General features: G+C 37.7%; 1 protein-coding gene across 1 annotated transcript in view; it reads right to left on the minus strand.

Moving 5' to 3' along the window:
• Positions 1-6,923, minus strand: part of POLQ (DNA polymerase theta) — a 123,587-nt gene extending 116,664 nt beyond the window's left edge. The window contains exons 1-4 of the mRNA XM_043594280.1: positions 6,553-6,923; positions 5,903-6,082; positions 3,430-3,560; positions 1,626-1,782 (exon numbers count right to left, since the gene is read on the minus strand). Of these exons, the coding sequence (XP_043450215.1) occupies positions 1,626-1,782; positions 3,430-3,560; positions 5,903-6,082; positions 6,553-6,733 (649 nt within the window). The 5' untranslated portion in view covers positions 6,734-6,923. The remainder of the gene's footprint in view (positions 1-1,625; positions 1,783-3,429; positions 3,561-5,902; positions 6,083-6,552) is intronic.
• Between the last annotated feature and the right edge of the window lie 6,325 nt (positions 6,924-13,248).

Genomic DNA, 13,248 nt, shown 5'->3' on the forward strand with positions numbered 1-13,248 from the left:
ACAATTTCAAGAAAAATTTTAAAAGACCCAATATCTTATACAGTAAGTAGCTGTCATTACTATAATATATTGCAGGTGATACAAATTTCTAACCCTAACACAAAAATTAGATTTCACATAGTAGATGATCCTTTTTCAAGACATTTCAGGTATCATAAGTGGTCCTACTATAAGTATTCTGGATCTAAAAATCAATGATTAGCTAAATCAGGGCTAACTCAGAGAAAACTGCCTCTTATTACTCAGACACTTCTTTATTGGCAACCTTGTAGAAATGTATGTACAATGAGACATCAAATACATTTATGACAGTTATTCAGTGTATTGACTTTTCTATGGGGGAAAACAGCCAGGGCAACCATACTGATGTTAGGAAGTTGCTTAGAAAAACAAGATCAGATCAAGAAGAAAGAAGTGATTTTAAGAAATGTTTTTGTTGGAAGTGATAGGCTAGTGAATCACCCTACTACAAAACATAAATATGACCGTAATTCCCTTCTCCACTACTTAGTGAATTAAACCAGTCTGTGCACTTGGAATAGTGCTCAAGAATTATTGAAAATTTAGTATCAACCAACACCTCCTTTAAAGGTCATCATGTCATGGTTTTCACAGGCGATGGTATCCTCCCTACAAATCTTGCCCACCAAAATCAAGATCTTTCAGGTCTATTTCCTAATGGCATGATGTTCCTTTTCCTCATTGGTAAGCTATCTCAAAATCATATGGCATGATAAGTTATTTCAACATTTTATTCACTCACTCATTCAAAAAATATTTATTCTCCCTAGTGTGCCAGGCACTGTGCTCAATATATTAGATATAAGACTTAATAAGATTCTATTGCAATCCTCAACATATTTATAATCCAATTGGATCACAAGTAATAAGACAATTCTGATACAAATTGGTGAATGTGATTTCTCTAAGCTTTATAGAGCAGAGCCATGTCTTATTAATCTTTGATTTCACTCCTCACTCCTACCCTACTCCTACTTTACCATTTAAGTTCACCAGGATCTCAATGAATAGCTAACTGATACTCCTGCTGCTTCTGTTGCTGCTACAACCATTCTCTTCCTGTTGCTATCTCTACATAGACTTTCCTAAGAGGTTATTAAAGAAAAAAAAAGTATTAAGGTAGAAAATCTTCCTAGAGTCCTAAGTTCAAATACAGTGTCAGCTTCTATAGCTCCCTACCATTTCCCTGCTAAATGGTAGCCTCTGAGAAGAGGCCAAATCTAGATATCTTGGCATTAGAACATGATAATGAATATACATACACAGTAACTGTGGATATGACAGAACCAGTCCCAGCATGCTTCCTTCTATTCTTGGTAAAGTTTGGACAGAAGAGAAATAATGAGAAATGACTTGAGGGCTCAAGGATATCCTCTATGTTTTGTAAAGTATATACAAGGAAATAGTCAATTAACAGCAGCAGGACACAATTTTTTTTTTTTTTTACACAGAGTTCCTAACATTACAGATGCCAATTCTCAACTTCAGAAATAGATGATAGACAGTAAGAAAAAACATGGGACATGTAGAAATCACAAAAGCTCCACTCCATTCCAACAAAAAATAGCAACAGAAAGTATTTGCTTATTTCCTACTTTTCTTACCTAATAGGTCCATCTTATTTTCCTCTATAAGGCGATTGATTAGACCATTGGCTCTCTCAATGGTGCAGACAGCAATATCCAAGGAAGAGAAACGCCTTGTGGGGGAGGCGCTGCCCATATAACCGTCCACATTTATTCCTACTTCCTGAAACAGACTCTGAATTGAGTAAAAAGGAACAATACAGGTAAAAATATTTGAAATTCATGAATTGTAGATTGGTTCTATTCCATGACACAGACATAAGTATCAAAAGATATTTATTAGATTACTGTTGGTTGTTCCTAGCCAGGATACACTGGTTCTTTTTAGAATCATATACTAAACATATGAAGTTTAGAACTGACAAAACTCAGAACAGAGATTTTCTGTTAAGACAAAGCCAAATAAAATTAAGTATGCCATTTTAATGATACCATTAAGGCAGCATTTCCTAGAGCTATTTATAGAAATTAAAATTGGGGGAAAAAAACTACCTTAAGCACTAAATTTTTATTCTAAAAACATGCAAGAAACTAGATCTTTTTTTAAACACTAATGTAACACTTTAAGAAACAAATTTATACTTCATGAAAAAAATATTCTTACTCTCCCACTAATTTTTTATACAATGGAAGTTTTCAAAAGTCAAATGCAGTGGGACTTTGATGTTAATTTTCTTTTAGTTTAAATTGTAACTAACATAACCTTCTTAATAAAAAGGATCCTTTCATCATTTTGTTACTTTGGTCTAAGTTGAGAGGATGTGGGACCAGCTTTGTTGGCTATTTGGCCTCTGAAATAACTGTTAAAAAGATTTATAGAACCATTGAACTTGACAGCTGTTCATTCAATAAAATGTTTCTGAGTGTTTATTGAGTTAACCCATGAGGTTAACATCCTCATTTTAAGAATGAAAATACTGATGCCCAGGAGATTATGTGCCTGGTCTGAAAACATAGTTAATGGCAAAACTGGGACTAGAATCCAGATTTTCTGGATCACCAGTACAATAGTCTTGCCATTCCAACAAGGCAGTTTTTCACTGCAGAAATCACAATAGTAACTTTATTCTACTTAATGAAACACTGTATTTGTAAAAATGGCTTAAAAACCAGTGAGTATCATACAAATAAAAAACATTACTCACTTTTGCAGAATAGAACAGACCACAGGCTTGAAGTGGTATATGATTCTACCTAAGCACCAATGGATTTTGTTCTTCTTCCCTTAAATATTCCCGAACAGCCCTCAGGATAGGATATGTTTCTGTAAATACACTTTCCTTTCCACGTTTCTCTCTAATCCTACTATTCAGCTAAAATGCTGATTTTTAATTTATGACTCAATCAGCATGAGTATTATGTTTACTTCCTAAGGGAAAGTTTATAAATTTTAACACAATTTCCAATCATTCTTTTGATTTGATGACCCTTTCTCTTTTATGCAATATTTTTAAAGTTTCTCTTTGGGGCGCCTGGGTGGCTTGGTTGGTTGAGCGTCTGACTTCAGCTCAGGTCATAATCTCACAGTTTGTGAATTCAAGCCCCGCATCGGGCTCTGTGCTGATAGCTCAGAGCCTGAAGCCTGCTTTGCATTCTGTGTCTCCCCGTCTCTCTGACCCTTCCCTGCTCATGCTCAGTGTCTCTCTGTCTCTCAATAATAAATAAATGTTAAAAAAAAATTTTTTTTAATAAAAAAAAAGGTTTCTCTTCATAAATGGTCAACTTTCAAAGCAACACTGGGATGCAATAAAAGGAACTTATTATTAACACAGCCCCAATAACAGATCTTATCACAATAATGTTCTTAGTACAAGAACATTACCTGGAGATAGTATTTCTTCTCTTTAGCCACAGAGACAAAGGGCAAAATAAACAAAGCTTTCTTCCGCATTTCCAAAACCCTCTTCAACATAAGTAGTTCAGCAACAAGAGTCTTTCCAGCACTTGTCGGAGCTAAAACATATTATTCCATAAGTTTATCATAAAGAGAAGTAATATTTGACATACTGCACAAATAAATGTTTTAAACCACATCCAGTAACTACAGGGCCTAAGACTAACCTATCTTTAAGGCCCCTACTAGCATTTGAAAACTTTATTTATTTATTTATTTTATTATTATTTTTTTAATATATGAAATTTATTGTCAAATTGGTTTCCATACAACACCCAGTGCTCATCCCAAAAGGTGCCCTCCTCAATACCCATCACCCACCCTCTCCTCCCTCCCACCCCCCATCAACCCTCAGTTTGTTCTCAGTTTTTAACAGTCTCTTATGCTTTGGCTCTCTCCCACTCTAACCTCTTTTTTTCTTTTTTTTTTCTTTTTTCCTCCCCCTCCCCCATGGGTTCCTGTTAAGTTTCTCAGGATCCACATAAGAGTGAAACCATATGGTATCTGTCTTTCTCTGCATGGCTTATTTCACTTAGCATCACACTCTCCAGTTCCATCCACATTGCTACAAAAGGCCTGAAAACTTTATATGCTTAAACCCCACTGACTTCAAACCAGGGTTCTAGATAGCCTCACACAGAAGAGAATTGTTAAACAAATCCTTTTTGGAACAATAAATGATGAATATTGAGTCCCTAGTTTGTATCTAAAGATCCTTTCCTTTAAGTACTGAATGGTTAAAAGCCCTGCTTTGAGGAAGGAGATAAACAACTTTAATATATTGTAATAGGAACTATGATAGAAGCTGAGAGAGAAGAGCTGTAACAAAGTTTATGGAAAGGAAATAGAAGTTATGAGAAGACAATGGAAGAGGAAAGGAATGTCAAGCAAAAGAAACAGCATGTGCAAAGGCCTGGAGGAAAACCTGGTAAATTCAGATGACAGTAATTTAGTAAGCCTGAAATAAAATCAGTAGGAGTAAGAGAAGATAAATGAATGTGCCACATGAAAAAAATTTTATAATCCCACCACATAAGGACTTTAGAATTTATCCTGAAAGCAACACAGAATGATGAGTTTCATAAAAAGGAGTGGCAAGATCATGTACTTTATAAAGACCACTTTGGGTGCAGGGGCAGAACAAAACCAGAGAGAAAAGATAAACTAGTTATAAGGCTGCTCCATAATCTAGAAGATGATAGCATAATCTACAAGAGAGAGGATAATAAGCTAGGTTATGTACCTAAAAACAGAGAGTAGTCAGAATCAAGCTATTTGGGATAATACACACTGGACTTGGTAATTAATTGATATAAGTTGGTGACCAGAGATATGAATGACACTCAAGTTTTGGTTTAAGCAGCGGAAATGGTCAGGCCATTCTACCACTGTCACCAGTTAGCATTTATTGTGTACCTTCTACGTGCCAAGAACTCTTCTAAGCATTCTCTCATGCTTTCTATTAATATGCTCTCTATTAATTGCCACAGGCGACAAGTGTTAGTTTTCAAACCCAACCAATCTGATTCCACAGTCTGAACTTATTTCTAATGATAACTATTTGCTGCAGCCATAAGGAAAAACCTGGATCGCTCACAACTTCAGAGAAAACTGATACAAAGAAAGTGCATCTTACCAAGTAAGTTCTAAAGTCAGCACAGTAAAAAAATTAAGTAGTATGAATGTCAGAGTTGCTCTTGAAAGCCTATATAAATCTTCTATAAAACAAATTACATGCTGTTTTGTGTATGCAACCCTGTAAAGCGAGTCAATTTATAAATAAATAATGTATAATGTTCATACACCATAAGGCAACTGAGATCAACGGGGTGGGGGGCAGGGACAACAGATTTACATTTCCCTTGCACACTCACCCTGGGACATGTTTGTTGAGAGGAATGGCAAGCAGAACAGCTCTCCTCAAATTGTCTGCTTTTGGGGGCACCTGCGTGGCTCAGTCTGTTGAGCGTCCAACTATGGCTCAGGTCATGATCTCTCAGCTTCTGAGTTCAGCCCCACATCAGGATCTGTGCTGACAGTTCAGAGCCTGGAGCCTGCTTCGGATTCTGTGTCTTATTCTCTCTCAAGCCCCTCCCCCACTTGTTCTTTGTCTCTCTCTGTCTCTCCAAAAGTAATGTAAAAAAAATTTTTAATTGTCTGCTTTTTTGCTCTCTACCAACCACCAATATAATGGAATTTGCATAATTTAAGTATGTATATGAGACTCCACTTTTCATATTTTAAGACTTAAGACTTTCTCTAGTTACAAATCACTGTCTCATTCACTTTTTAAAACTACCTCATAACTACTACCTTTTAACTTCATAACTACCTCAATAGAGTATCCTTTACATTCATGTTTTAAAGTAATAAAGAAATTAATTTGCACAAATTTTAATACCTGAATAGACTAAATTCTTTCCTTCCAGGACTTGTCCAAGCAAAAGGCACTCTGCCTGCCATTCAAACATCTTTTTTACACCAAAACTGTGATATTTCTCCAGAACCGCTGCAGGAAGTCCCCAGTTTGCCAACAGCAACTTGTCCATTTGATCGTCAGAAACTGTCTGCTTGCATTCCCCTTTCAGGAAAGAAAAAAGTAATTAAGAGTTGAATCTAATTCTAATATATGACTTCAGTAGTCCTCCACCGTGTTTTGGAATCCCTGTGTGTTGGAGTGAGGCTATATAGAGCATATCCTGACATAAAGCATTTTCCCATATAAGGATCTGTAAGGAGTCCTGGGCACTAGTGGGCGTTGAGCCTCCCACAGATGATTAGACTGGCCACTAGGAAGTTGTTTCTGTAAAGGTCGAATGACCCACAAACCACTTGAATATTATCACGAGGCTGTTGCCCAATATCCACGTCCATGTCCTAACAGAAAGTGACCTTCCACACCAGTCAGGAGTCACAAACTGAGAAAGGGAGTAGAAGCCTAGCAGGCTGTGCAAACAAGCAAACTCTGTGCTGTAATTACGTACACCTCCCGACACGTGGCTGGGCAGAGCTGCCCACCTCACCCGCCGCCCCCAGAGGGCCCGAGAGTACCTGCAGCTGCTGCTGGCGGGCGACCGAGGTCCTTCAAGCAGCGCCCCAGGCCTGGGGGAGGACTCAGCACCGGCCCTGAGGGGAGCAGGGGGCTGTCATTACTGTCACAGCAGCTTCCCGAGAAGGAGTCCGAGCCTGATGCTGAACGTCGCCGTTTCCCACTCCAGCGCGGAAGATTCATCGCGAACTCTTCTTGGCCATTCAGGGAAAGCCACAGTCCCAGCGTCTTCCCACACGGTAGAAACAGGGCCTGATGACAGGTGTAGCCACCATCTTCCCGCCACGGTTTTCAAACTCAGACCTCCCAACCCGCGCCGGAACCATAGAGTTCTCAGTGGTGAGAGTATCCTGAAAAACCATAGAATCGTGGGGAAGGAGCGTCTCTCAGTGGTGTCCTAGACCTCCAGTCTCTAACCTTCTTTGTAGGTTAGGGTCAGAGAAGCTAAACTGGGCCTGGTTGGGGGGTGGGGAAGGGGGAGACTCGGTATATATAACCTGCACTTATAATCGGGTTAGCCTAAGCACTTTTTTGGTCCATTTCTGATTTGAATAGCAAGATTTGGTAGATCAGGGAAATAACTCTTCTTAAAGTGTTGTATTAAAAAATTATAACAGATTATGTGTGCAAAATATTATACAAGTGAAACCTCGGGTTTCTAGTGGAGCATAATCAGCCGCTCTCGTAGTGTATGATGGTGTGACAGAGGCTATTTCTGTAGTTCCTGCTGTGGCCATCACACTCTGACGAATACGTGACGGCGAGTCGGGGACTGCTGGCAGATAGACCCCTTCGAAGTCTGTATTAACGCTGCAAAGAATGGGCTCTGAATGTGCCTGGGTGATCATTCTAAGCCAAGAGCTTGTTGATGGACCTGTGCTCTACCTTTTGGCAAGGTAGAAGCAAACGCATTCTGGACGTAAACTGTGGCGAGTTAATTACCTAGTTGCATAATTAGTTTCACCGAGCAAATCTAGTAGGAGAAAGGCCTGTCCTTAAGAGGCTGCGCTATTCTATAGCACTAACGATCTCAAAAGGGCTGGTCCAGTAGAAAAGATTGGTTACACGCCTGGGAAATAGGCACTTTAGAATTCTATGAAAACCTACCTTATTAAAAAATGTTTTTTAATGACGATATTCTAAAGTTCCACAAGATGGAGACATTACTCCACGAAGGAAACATTTTTCCTCGTTCTCTTTTATGCAAGTTCCCTGCATTCATTCTCTCAACCATTTATTGAGTACCTTCTGTGTATGTGGCAGGGAAATGGCAGGAAATGGTTCCTGCTCTCGAAGAGAAAGAGCCTAGAGAAAGAGACAGACATTAAACAAATTAATAATTTTAAGTTGTACTAATGTTCAGGCAGAAATGAACAGTGTTATCAAAGAAGTAGAAAGAATCCTAATTTACATTGTAGTCATGGAAGAACTTTATGAAATGTCCTATAGCATAGAGGTCAAGAGTGCGATTCTGGAGCCAATCAGTCTAAGTATGAAGACTTTGTAACTGATTTGGAGCAACTTGCTTAATCTCTTTGTGCATCCATTATTTCATGTATATGACAGTGATAATAATAGTCAACTGTTTGGTTTTTATGAACATTAAACAAGTCAATATGGGTAGAGTGCTTAGAACAGTGCCTCCCGCATAATAAACGTTCTAATATTTCTCCCAATATAAACCCAGCATTTTAAGGAAAGTAATAAACCAAAAAAAAAAAAATTCTCACAAATCTCACATTATTTTTATTATATGAACTATGATCAAATGAGGAAAATAATTAGGAAGGAAATGCAAGAAATAGTTAATGTCATCCCAGTAAAAAGCCTGAAGAATATTTTCAAATTTTCAAACATTCAACAACTGTTTCTAATTTTTTAAAAATTCTTTAAAAAGAAAGCTACTTCTCAAAACTATTTTTTTAAATATTTTAAAAAAATTTTTTGTGCTAACAGGTATAGTAATAATGTTAATACACCAGAAGTGTTTCCCATCTGTCTTTTAATTGCATCTGAGCTTGTGTTCCTTAGGATTTTTATTTGTGGTAATTCTTCCAGGTCTGAGTTAAAATCTTCCACAGGGAATGCCTGGCTGTCTCAGTCGGTAGAACATGGGACTCTTGATCTCAGAGTCATAAATTCAAGCCCCACATGTGGTATAGATTTTATTTACAACAAATAAAAAATAAATAAAATCTCCCAGAAAAAAAAAAAAAACATCTGCACATATTTCTGGCAGTTTCTGGGAGACATCCAATTCTGGACCACTTGAAACTTAATCTCTGGGTTGATTTTTTTTTTTTTTTTTTTAATATATGGAAGTAGGAGAATGATGTTAGACACTCAGAGCCAGATTTGGACAGACTTCCATCCTCACCGTATCAATCTGCAGATCAGACATTTCTCTCCTTTACTTACTAAGGGTGCTGCTTCTTGGGTTTTGACTTTATTTTCTTAGATCTTATCTCTCACCTGTTAGGAGCCCCAGACTCCTATCCCAGAATACATAATCCATTAAAATCCACACTCTAGATCACCATGGATCAGCAGACACCACTATGGAAAACTTTGGTTCTAGTGTTTCATTTGCTCTTTTAGAATGTTTGAGTATTTGATTGACATTTATGTCCTACAAGGAATTCTCTGATTTTTACAATTTTACTCAGGAATTTTATTAAATATATTTCTTATATAACATCCAGAATTTTAAGAAGTGTGCTACACTAGAAGTGGTTTCTTGTTCAGCCTAATATTTCTGAAAACAAAAGCAAAGGAAACTCAAATAACGATATACATTCAAATATGTCATCTGATTATTTTAGTCTGTACAAATAATAAAGTGATTTTTCCATTGAAATTGCAGAGGTTATATAGAAAAATAAAATGCAAACTACATTTGTGAATTAATTAAAACAAAGTAATCTACCCAAACTGAATAAATTCTGTGCTTCTCACGTGGATGGAAGTGATTTGCAAAAAAAAGGAGAAACCAGAAAATATCCAAGATCAGAAATGGGATGCAAGTGGTGCTAATTGGAGCTAATGTGCTCAGAATAAAGGAGATGCTAATTAAGAGGATTTTCTATTTGAAGTGCAGTGGTTCTCAACTGGACAAGGGCAGTGGCTGCACATTAGTATCCCCTGGGGAGCTTTAGAACTATTATCCTATGCCTAAAGACTCTGATGTAATTGGTCTGGGATAGAACCTTAAAAGCTCCCCAGGTGTTCTTAAAATGTTGCTGGAATTGAGAACCCCTGGTATAATCCAAGGGGTGCTGCAGACTTGAATTCAGGTAGCTTCTGTGAAGGTTTAATAAGAGGCTTAGCTGAACAAGAAACTCTGAAAAAGACCTATTTCTCCACAGTGTCCAAAGAACTAGTAGAAATAGCTCACTTATGGATGGGGTCGGAAGCAAAATTGAAATAACTCCAAACGTCTAGGTTAAAACATCAGAAAGCCAACTTAAAGATAGTAAAATGAAACTGTGAATGCCTGAAAGAAATTGAATTACAGAAATACGTAAGAACACGAACCTATAACTTCCAAATTTACATATAGGCTGTTCTCCCACTTCTCACATGGCAATACTATCGATTGCTTATGTAGTAAATACCAAGCAGACACTATAAGGAAGAGGGATAAGGAGTAAAACTAGGAATCCTAAGGATGTGATTTTTGGAGTAGAAATAGCCTTTGATTAGATGGGGAAAGGGGTGAGTACTCTGCCGGGGAAAAGTTACCAAAAGGAGCCCTGGTGGATCAAGCTCCTGATTGGTTTGGTTGGGGTGGGGGGAATCAGATCATGCCTAAGCTAACACCCCAGGGCTACCACTTGAGTCTCTGAGTGTACAGTTTTAAAATCAGCCTTTTTTTTTTGCCTGCAAACTTTTAATTTGTTTTTTTTTTTTAAATATAACATTGTTAAATTGGCTAACATACAGTGTGTAAAATGTGCTCTTGGTTTTTGGGGTAGATTCCCATGGTTCGTTGCTTACATACAACACCCAGTGCTCATCCCAACAAGTGCCCTCCTCAATGCCCATCACCCATTTTCCCTTCTCCCCCACCCACATCAACCCTCAGTTTGTTCTCTGTATTTAAGAGTCTCTTATGGTTTGCCTCTCTCCCTCTGTTTGTAACTATTTTTCCCCTTCCCTTCTGTTAAGTTTCTCAAGATCCAAATATGAGTGAAAACATATCTGTCTTTCTCTGACTGACTTATTTCACTTAGCATAATACCCTCCAATTACATCCATGTTGCTGCAAATGGCAGGGTTTCATTCTTTCTCATTGCCAAGTAGTACTCCATTGTATATATAAACCACAGCTGATGGACATTTAGGCTCTTTCCATAATTTGGCTATTGTTGGAAGTGCTGCTATAAACATTGGGGTACACATGCCCCTATGAATCAGCACTCCTGCATCCTTTGGATAAATTCCTAGTAGTGCTATTGCTGGGTCATAGGGTAGTTCTAGTTTTAATTTTTTAAGGAAACTCCACACTGTTTTCCAGAGCAGCTGCACCAGTTTGCATTCCCACCAAAAGTGCGAGAGGGTTCCCTTTCTCCACATCCTCTCCAACATCTGTCATTTCCTGAGTTGTTAATTTTAGTCACTCTGGCTAGTATCAGATGATATCTCAGTGTGGTTTTGATTTGGATTTCCCTGATGATGAATGACATTGAGCATCTTTTCATGTGTCTGTTGGCCATCTAGATGTCTTCTTTGGAAAAGTGTCTATTCATGTCTTTTGCCCATTTCTTCACTGGATTTATTTGGAAAACCCGAAAGAAAGACTCCACCAAAAGGCTGCTAGAACTGATACATGAATTCAGGAAATTCACAGGGTACAAATCAATGTACAAATATCGGTTGTAATTTTATACACCAATAATGAAGCTACAGAAAGAGAAATCAAGAAATTGACCCCATTTACAATTGCACCAACAACCATAAAATACCCAGAAATAAACCTAACCAAAGATATAAAAGATCTGTATGCTTAAAACTATAGAAAACTTATGAAGGAAATTGAAGAAGACACAAAGAAATGGAAAAACATTCCATGCTCATGGATTGGAAGAATAAATATTGTTAAAATGTCAATACTACCCAAAGCAATCTACACATTCAATGCAATCCCAATCAAAATTGCACTGGCATTCTTCTTAAAAATCAGCTTTTTGATTCCGAGGATTTCTCTAGATGTGACTTTATTTTTTTCTTTTATACTCTCAACCCCACCCTTTTTCTTATTTAGATGAAATCTTCCCCAAATCAATAGCAACAAACAGGAAAAATGAGTGGAGACTTGCTTATATCCAGCTGCTTTGGTGTAGGGTAGAGGATGCAGGCCTATTTGGGTTGAATTTGTGTTCCTGTCTTCTTTTTGCATTTCTCCATTGCCTCTTTCCCTAATTATCTCCCCTCATTTTCACTTTATTTGCCTTTCTACCCTTCTCTTCCTGTTTACATTTGATCACTATGAAGATAGTATACCCTTATGCATAATGCAAGGAAAAAATTTATCTCTAATAAACTCAGAATCCTCCATGGAAAGACTTCCTTTATGATAAAGGGGACCTTACAGTTACCTATAATTCTCATGTTAATAAAATGGCCCTTAAAGCGATTCACAGTTGTCCTCAAGTGTAATTTTTATATAGATTAGAGAATCTTTTGAGCATGAATTGGTAAATAAATATATTTCAAGATTCCATCTTTCTTCTCTAAAGTGGGACCAACTTACAAAGATCACATCTTCACCGCCCATTTTGATGGTGTGCACATCCTGGGTTACATCAATGGCAACTCTAAAGGACAAGGACACAGATATTCCTCTCCTATATCACCTCACTTGCAAGGGTAAAGTAAGAGTGTTTCTTTTGGTTCAATGGTGTCATGAGTATCTCATCTGCCAGACTCAGAACATACTGGAAAATCTCTGGAGCATATGACTTGGATTGGACCATTCTCTAAGGCAAGTGACATATCATTGAGGTGTAGGTGTTTTAGCCAGTTCAGGCTGCTATAACAAAACACAGGGATAACATAAATTTTTCTCACAGTTCTGGATACTGGAAGTTCAAGATCAGGGTGCCAGCATGTTTGGGTTCTGGTGAGAGCTCTCTTCTGGGTTGCAGAATGCTGCTTGTTGTATCCTCAAATAGCAGAAAGAAAGAGAGAGATCTCTCTGGGGCCCTTTTTATTTGGGTATTAATTCCATTCATAAGGGCTCCACCCTCGTGAAGGCTATGATTTCAACAAATGAGTTTGGAGGGGATACATTCAGTCCATAACAGAAGGTAAAATGTCCCTTAGTCAATATGAAAAGTATATGGCTCAGCCCAACACAGCAGGCCAGGCAGGTAAGCTTCCCTGAACTCCAGTTCACCAAACTAGAGGCACTGTAGATGGCAGACTTAGGTTTAAACCCCAGAGCCACCATTTTCTAGCATTTTTACCTTAGGTAAAATTAACTTTTTTTAACCCGTTTTCATTTTTTAAAATTGAACTGATAAAAATGCCTATATCACAGCTTGTGGTAAGAATTATATTACATATAAAGTGCTTAGCATCACACTTGGCATGTAATTAGCATCCAGTAATTGATAGATATTATTAATCTTCCTCTGAGGTATATTAAACATAGAAAATCCTAGAATCAATGAGAAGCCTAGCCTTTTGAAACAAAG

This window comes from Prionailurus bengalensis, chromosome C2 (assembly GCF_016509475.1).
Source record: "Prionailurus bengalensis isolate Pbe53 chromosome C2, Fcat_Pben_1.1_paternal_pri, whole genome shotgun sequence".
Classification (NCBI taxonomy): domain Eukaryota; kingdom Metazoa; phylum Chordata; class Mammalia; order Carnivora; family Felidae; genus Prionailurus; species Prionailurus bengalensis.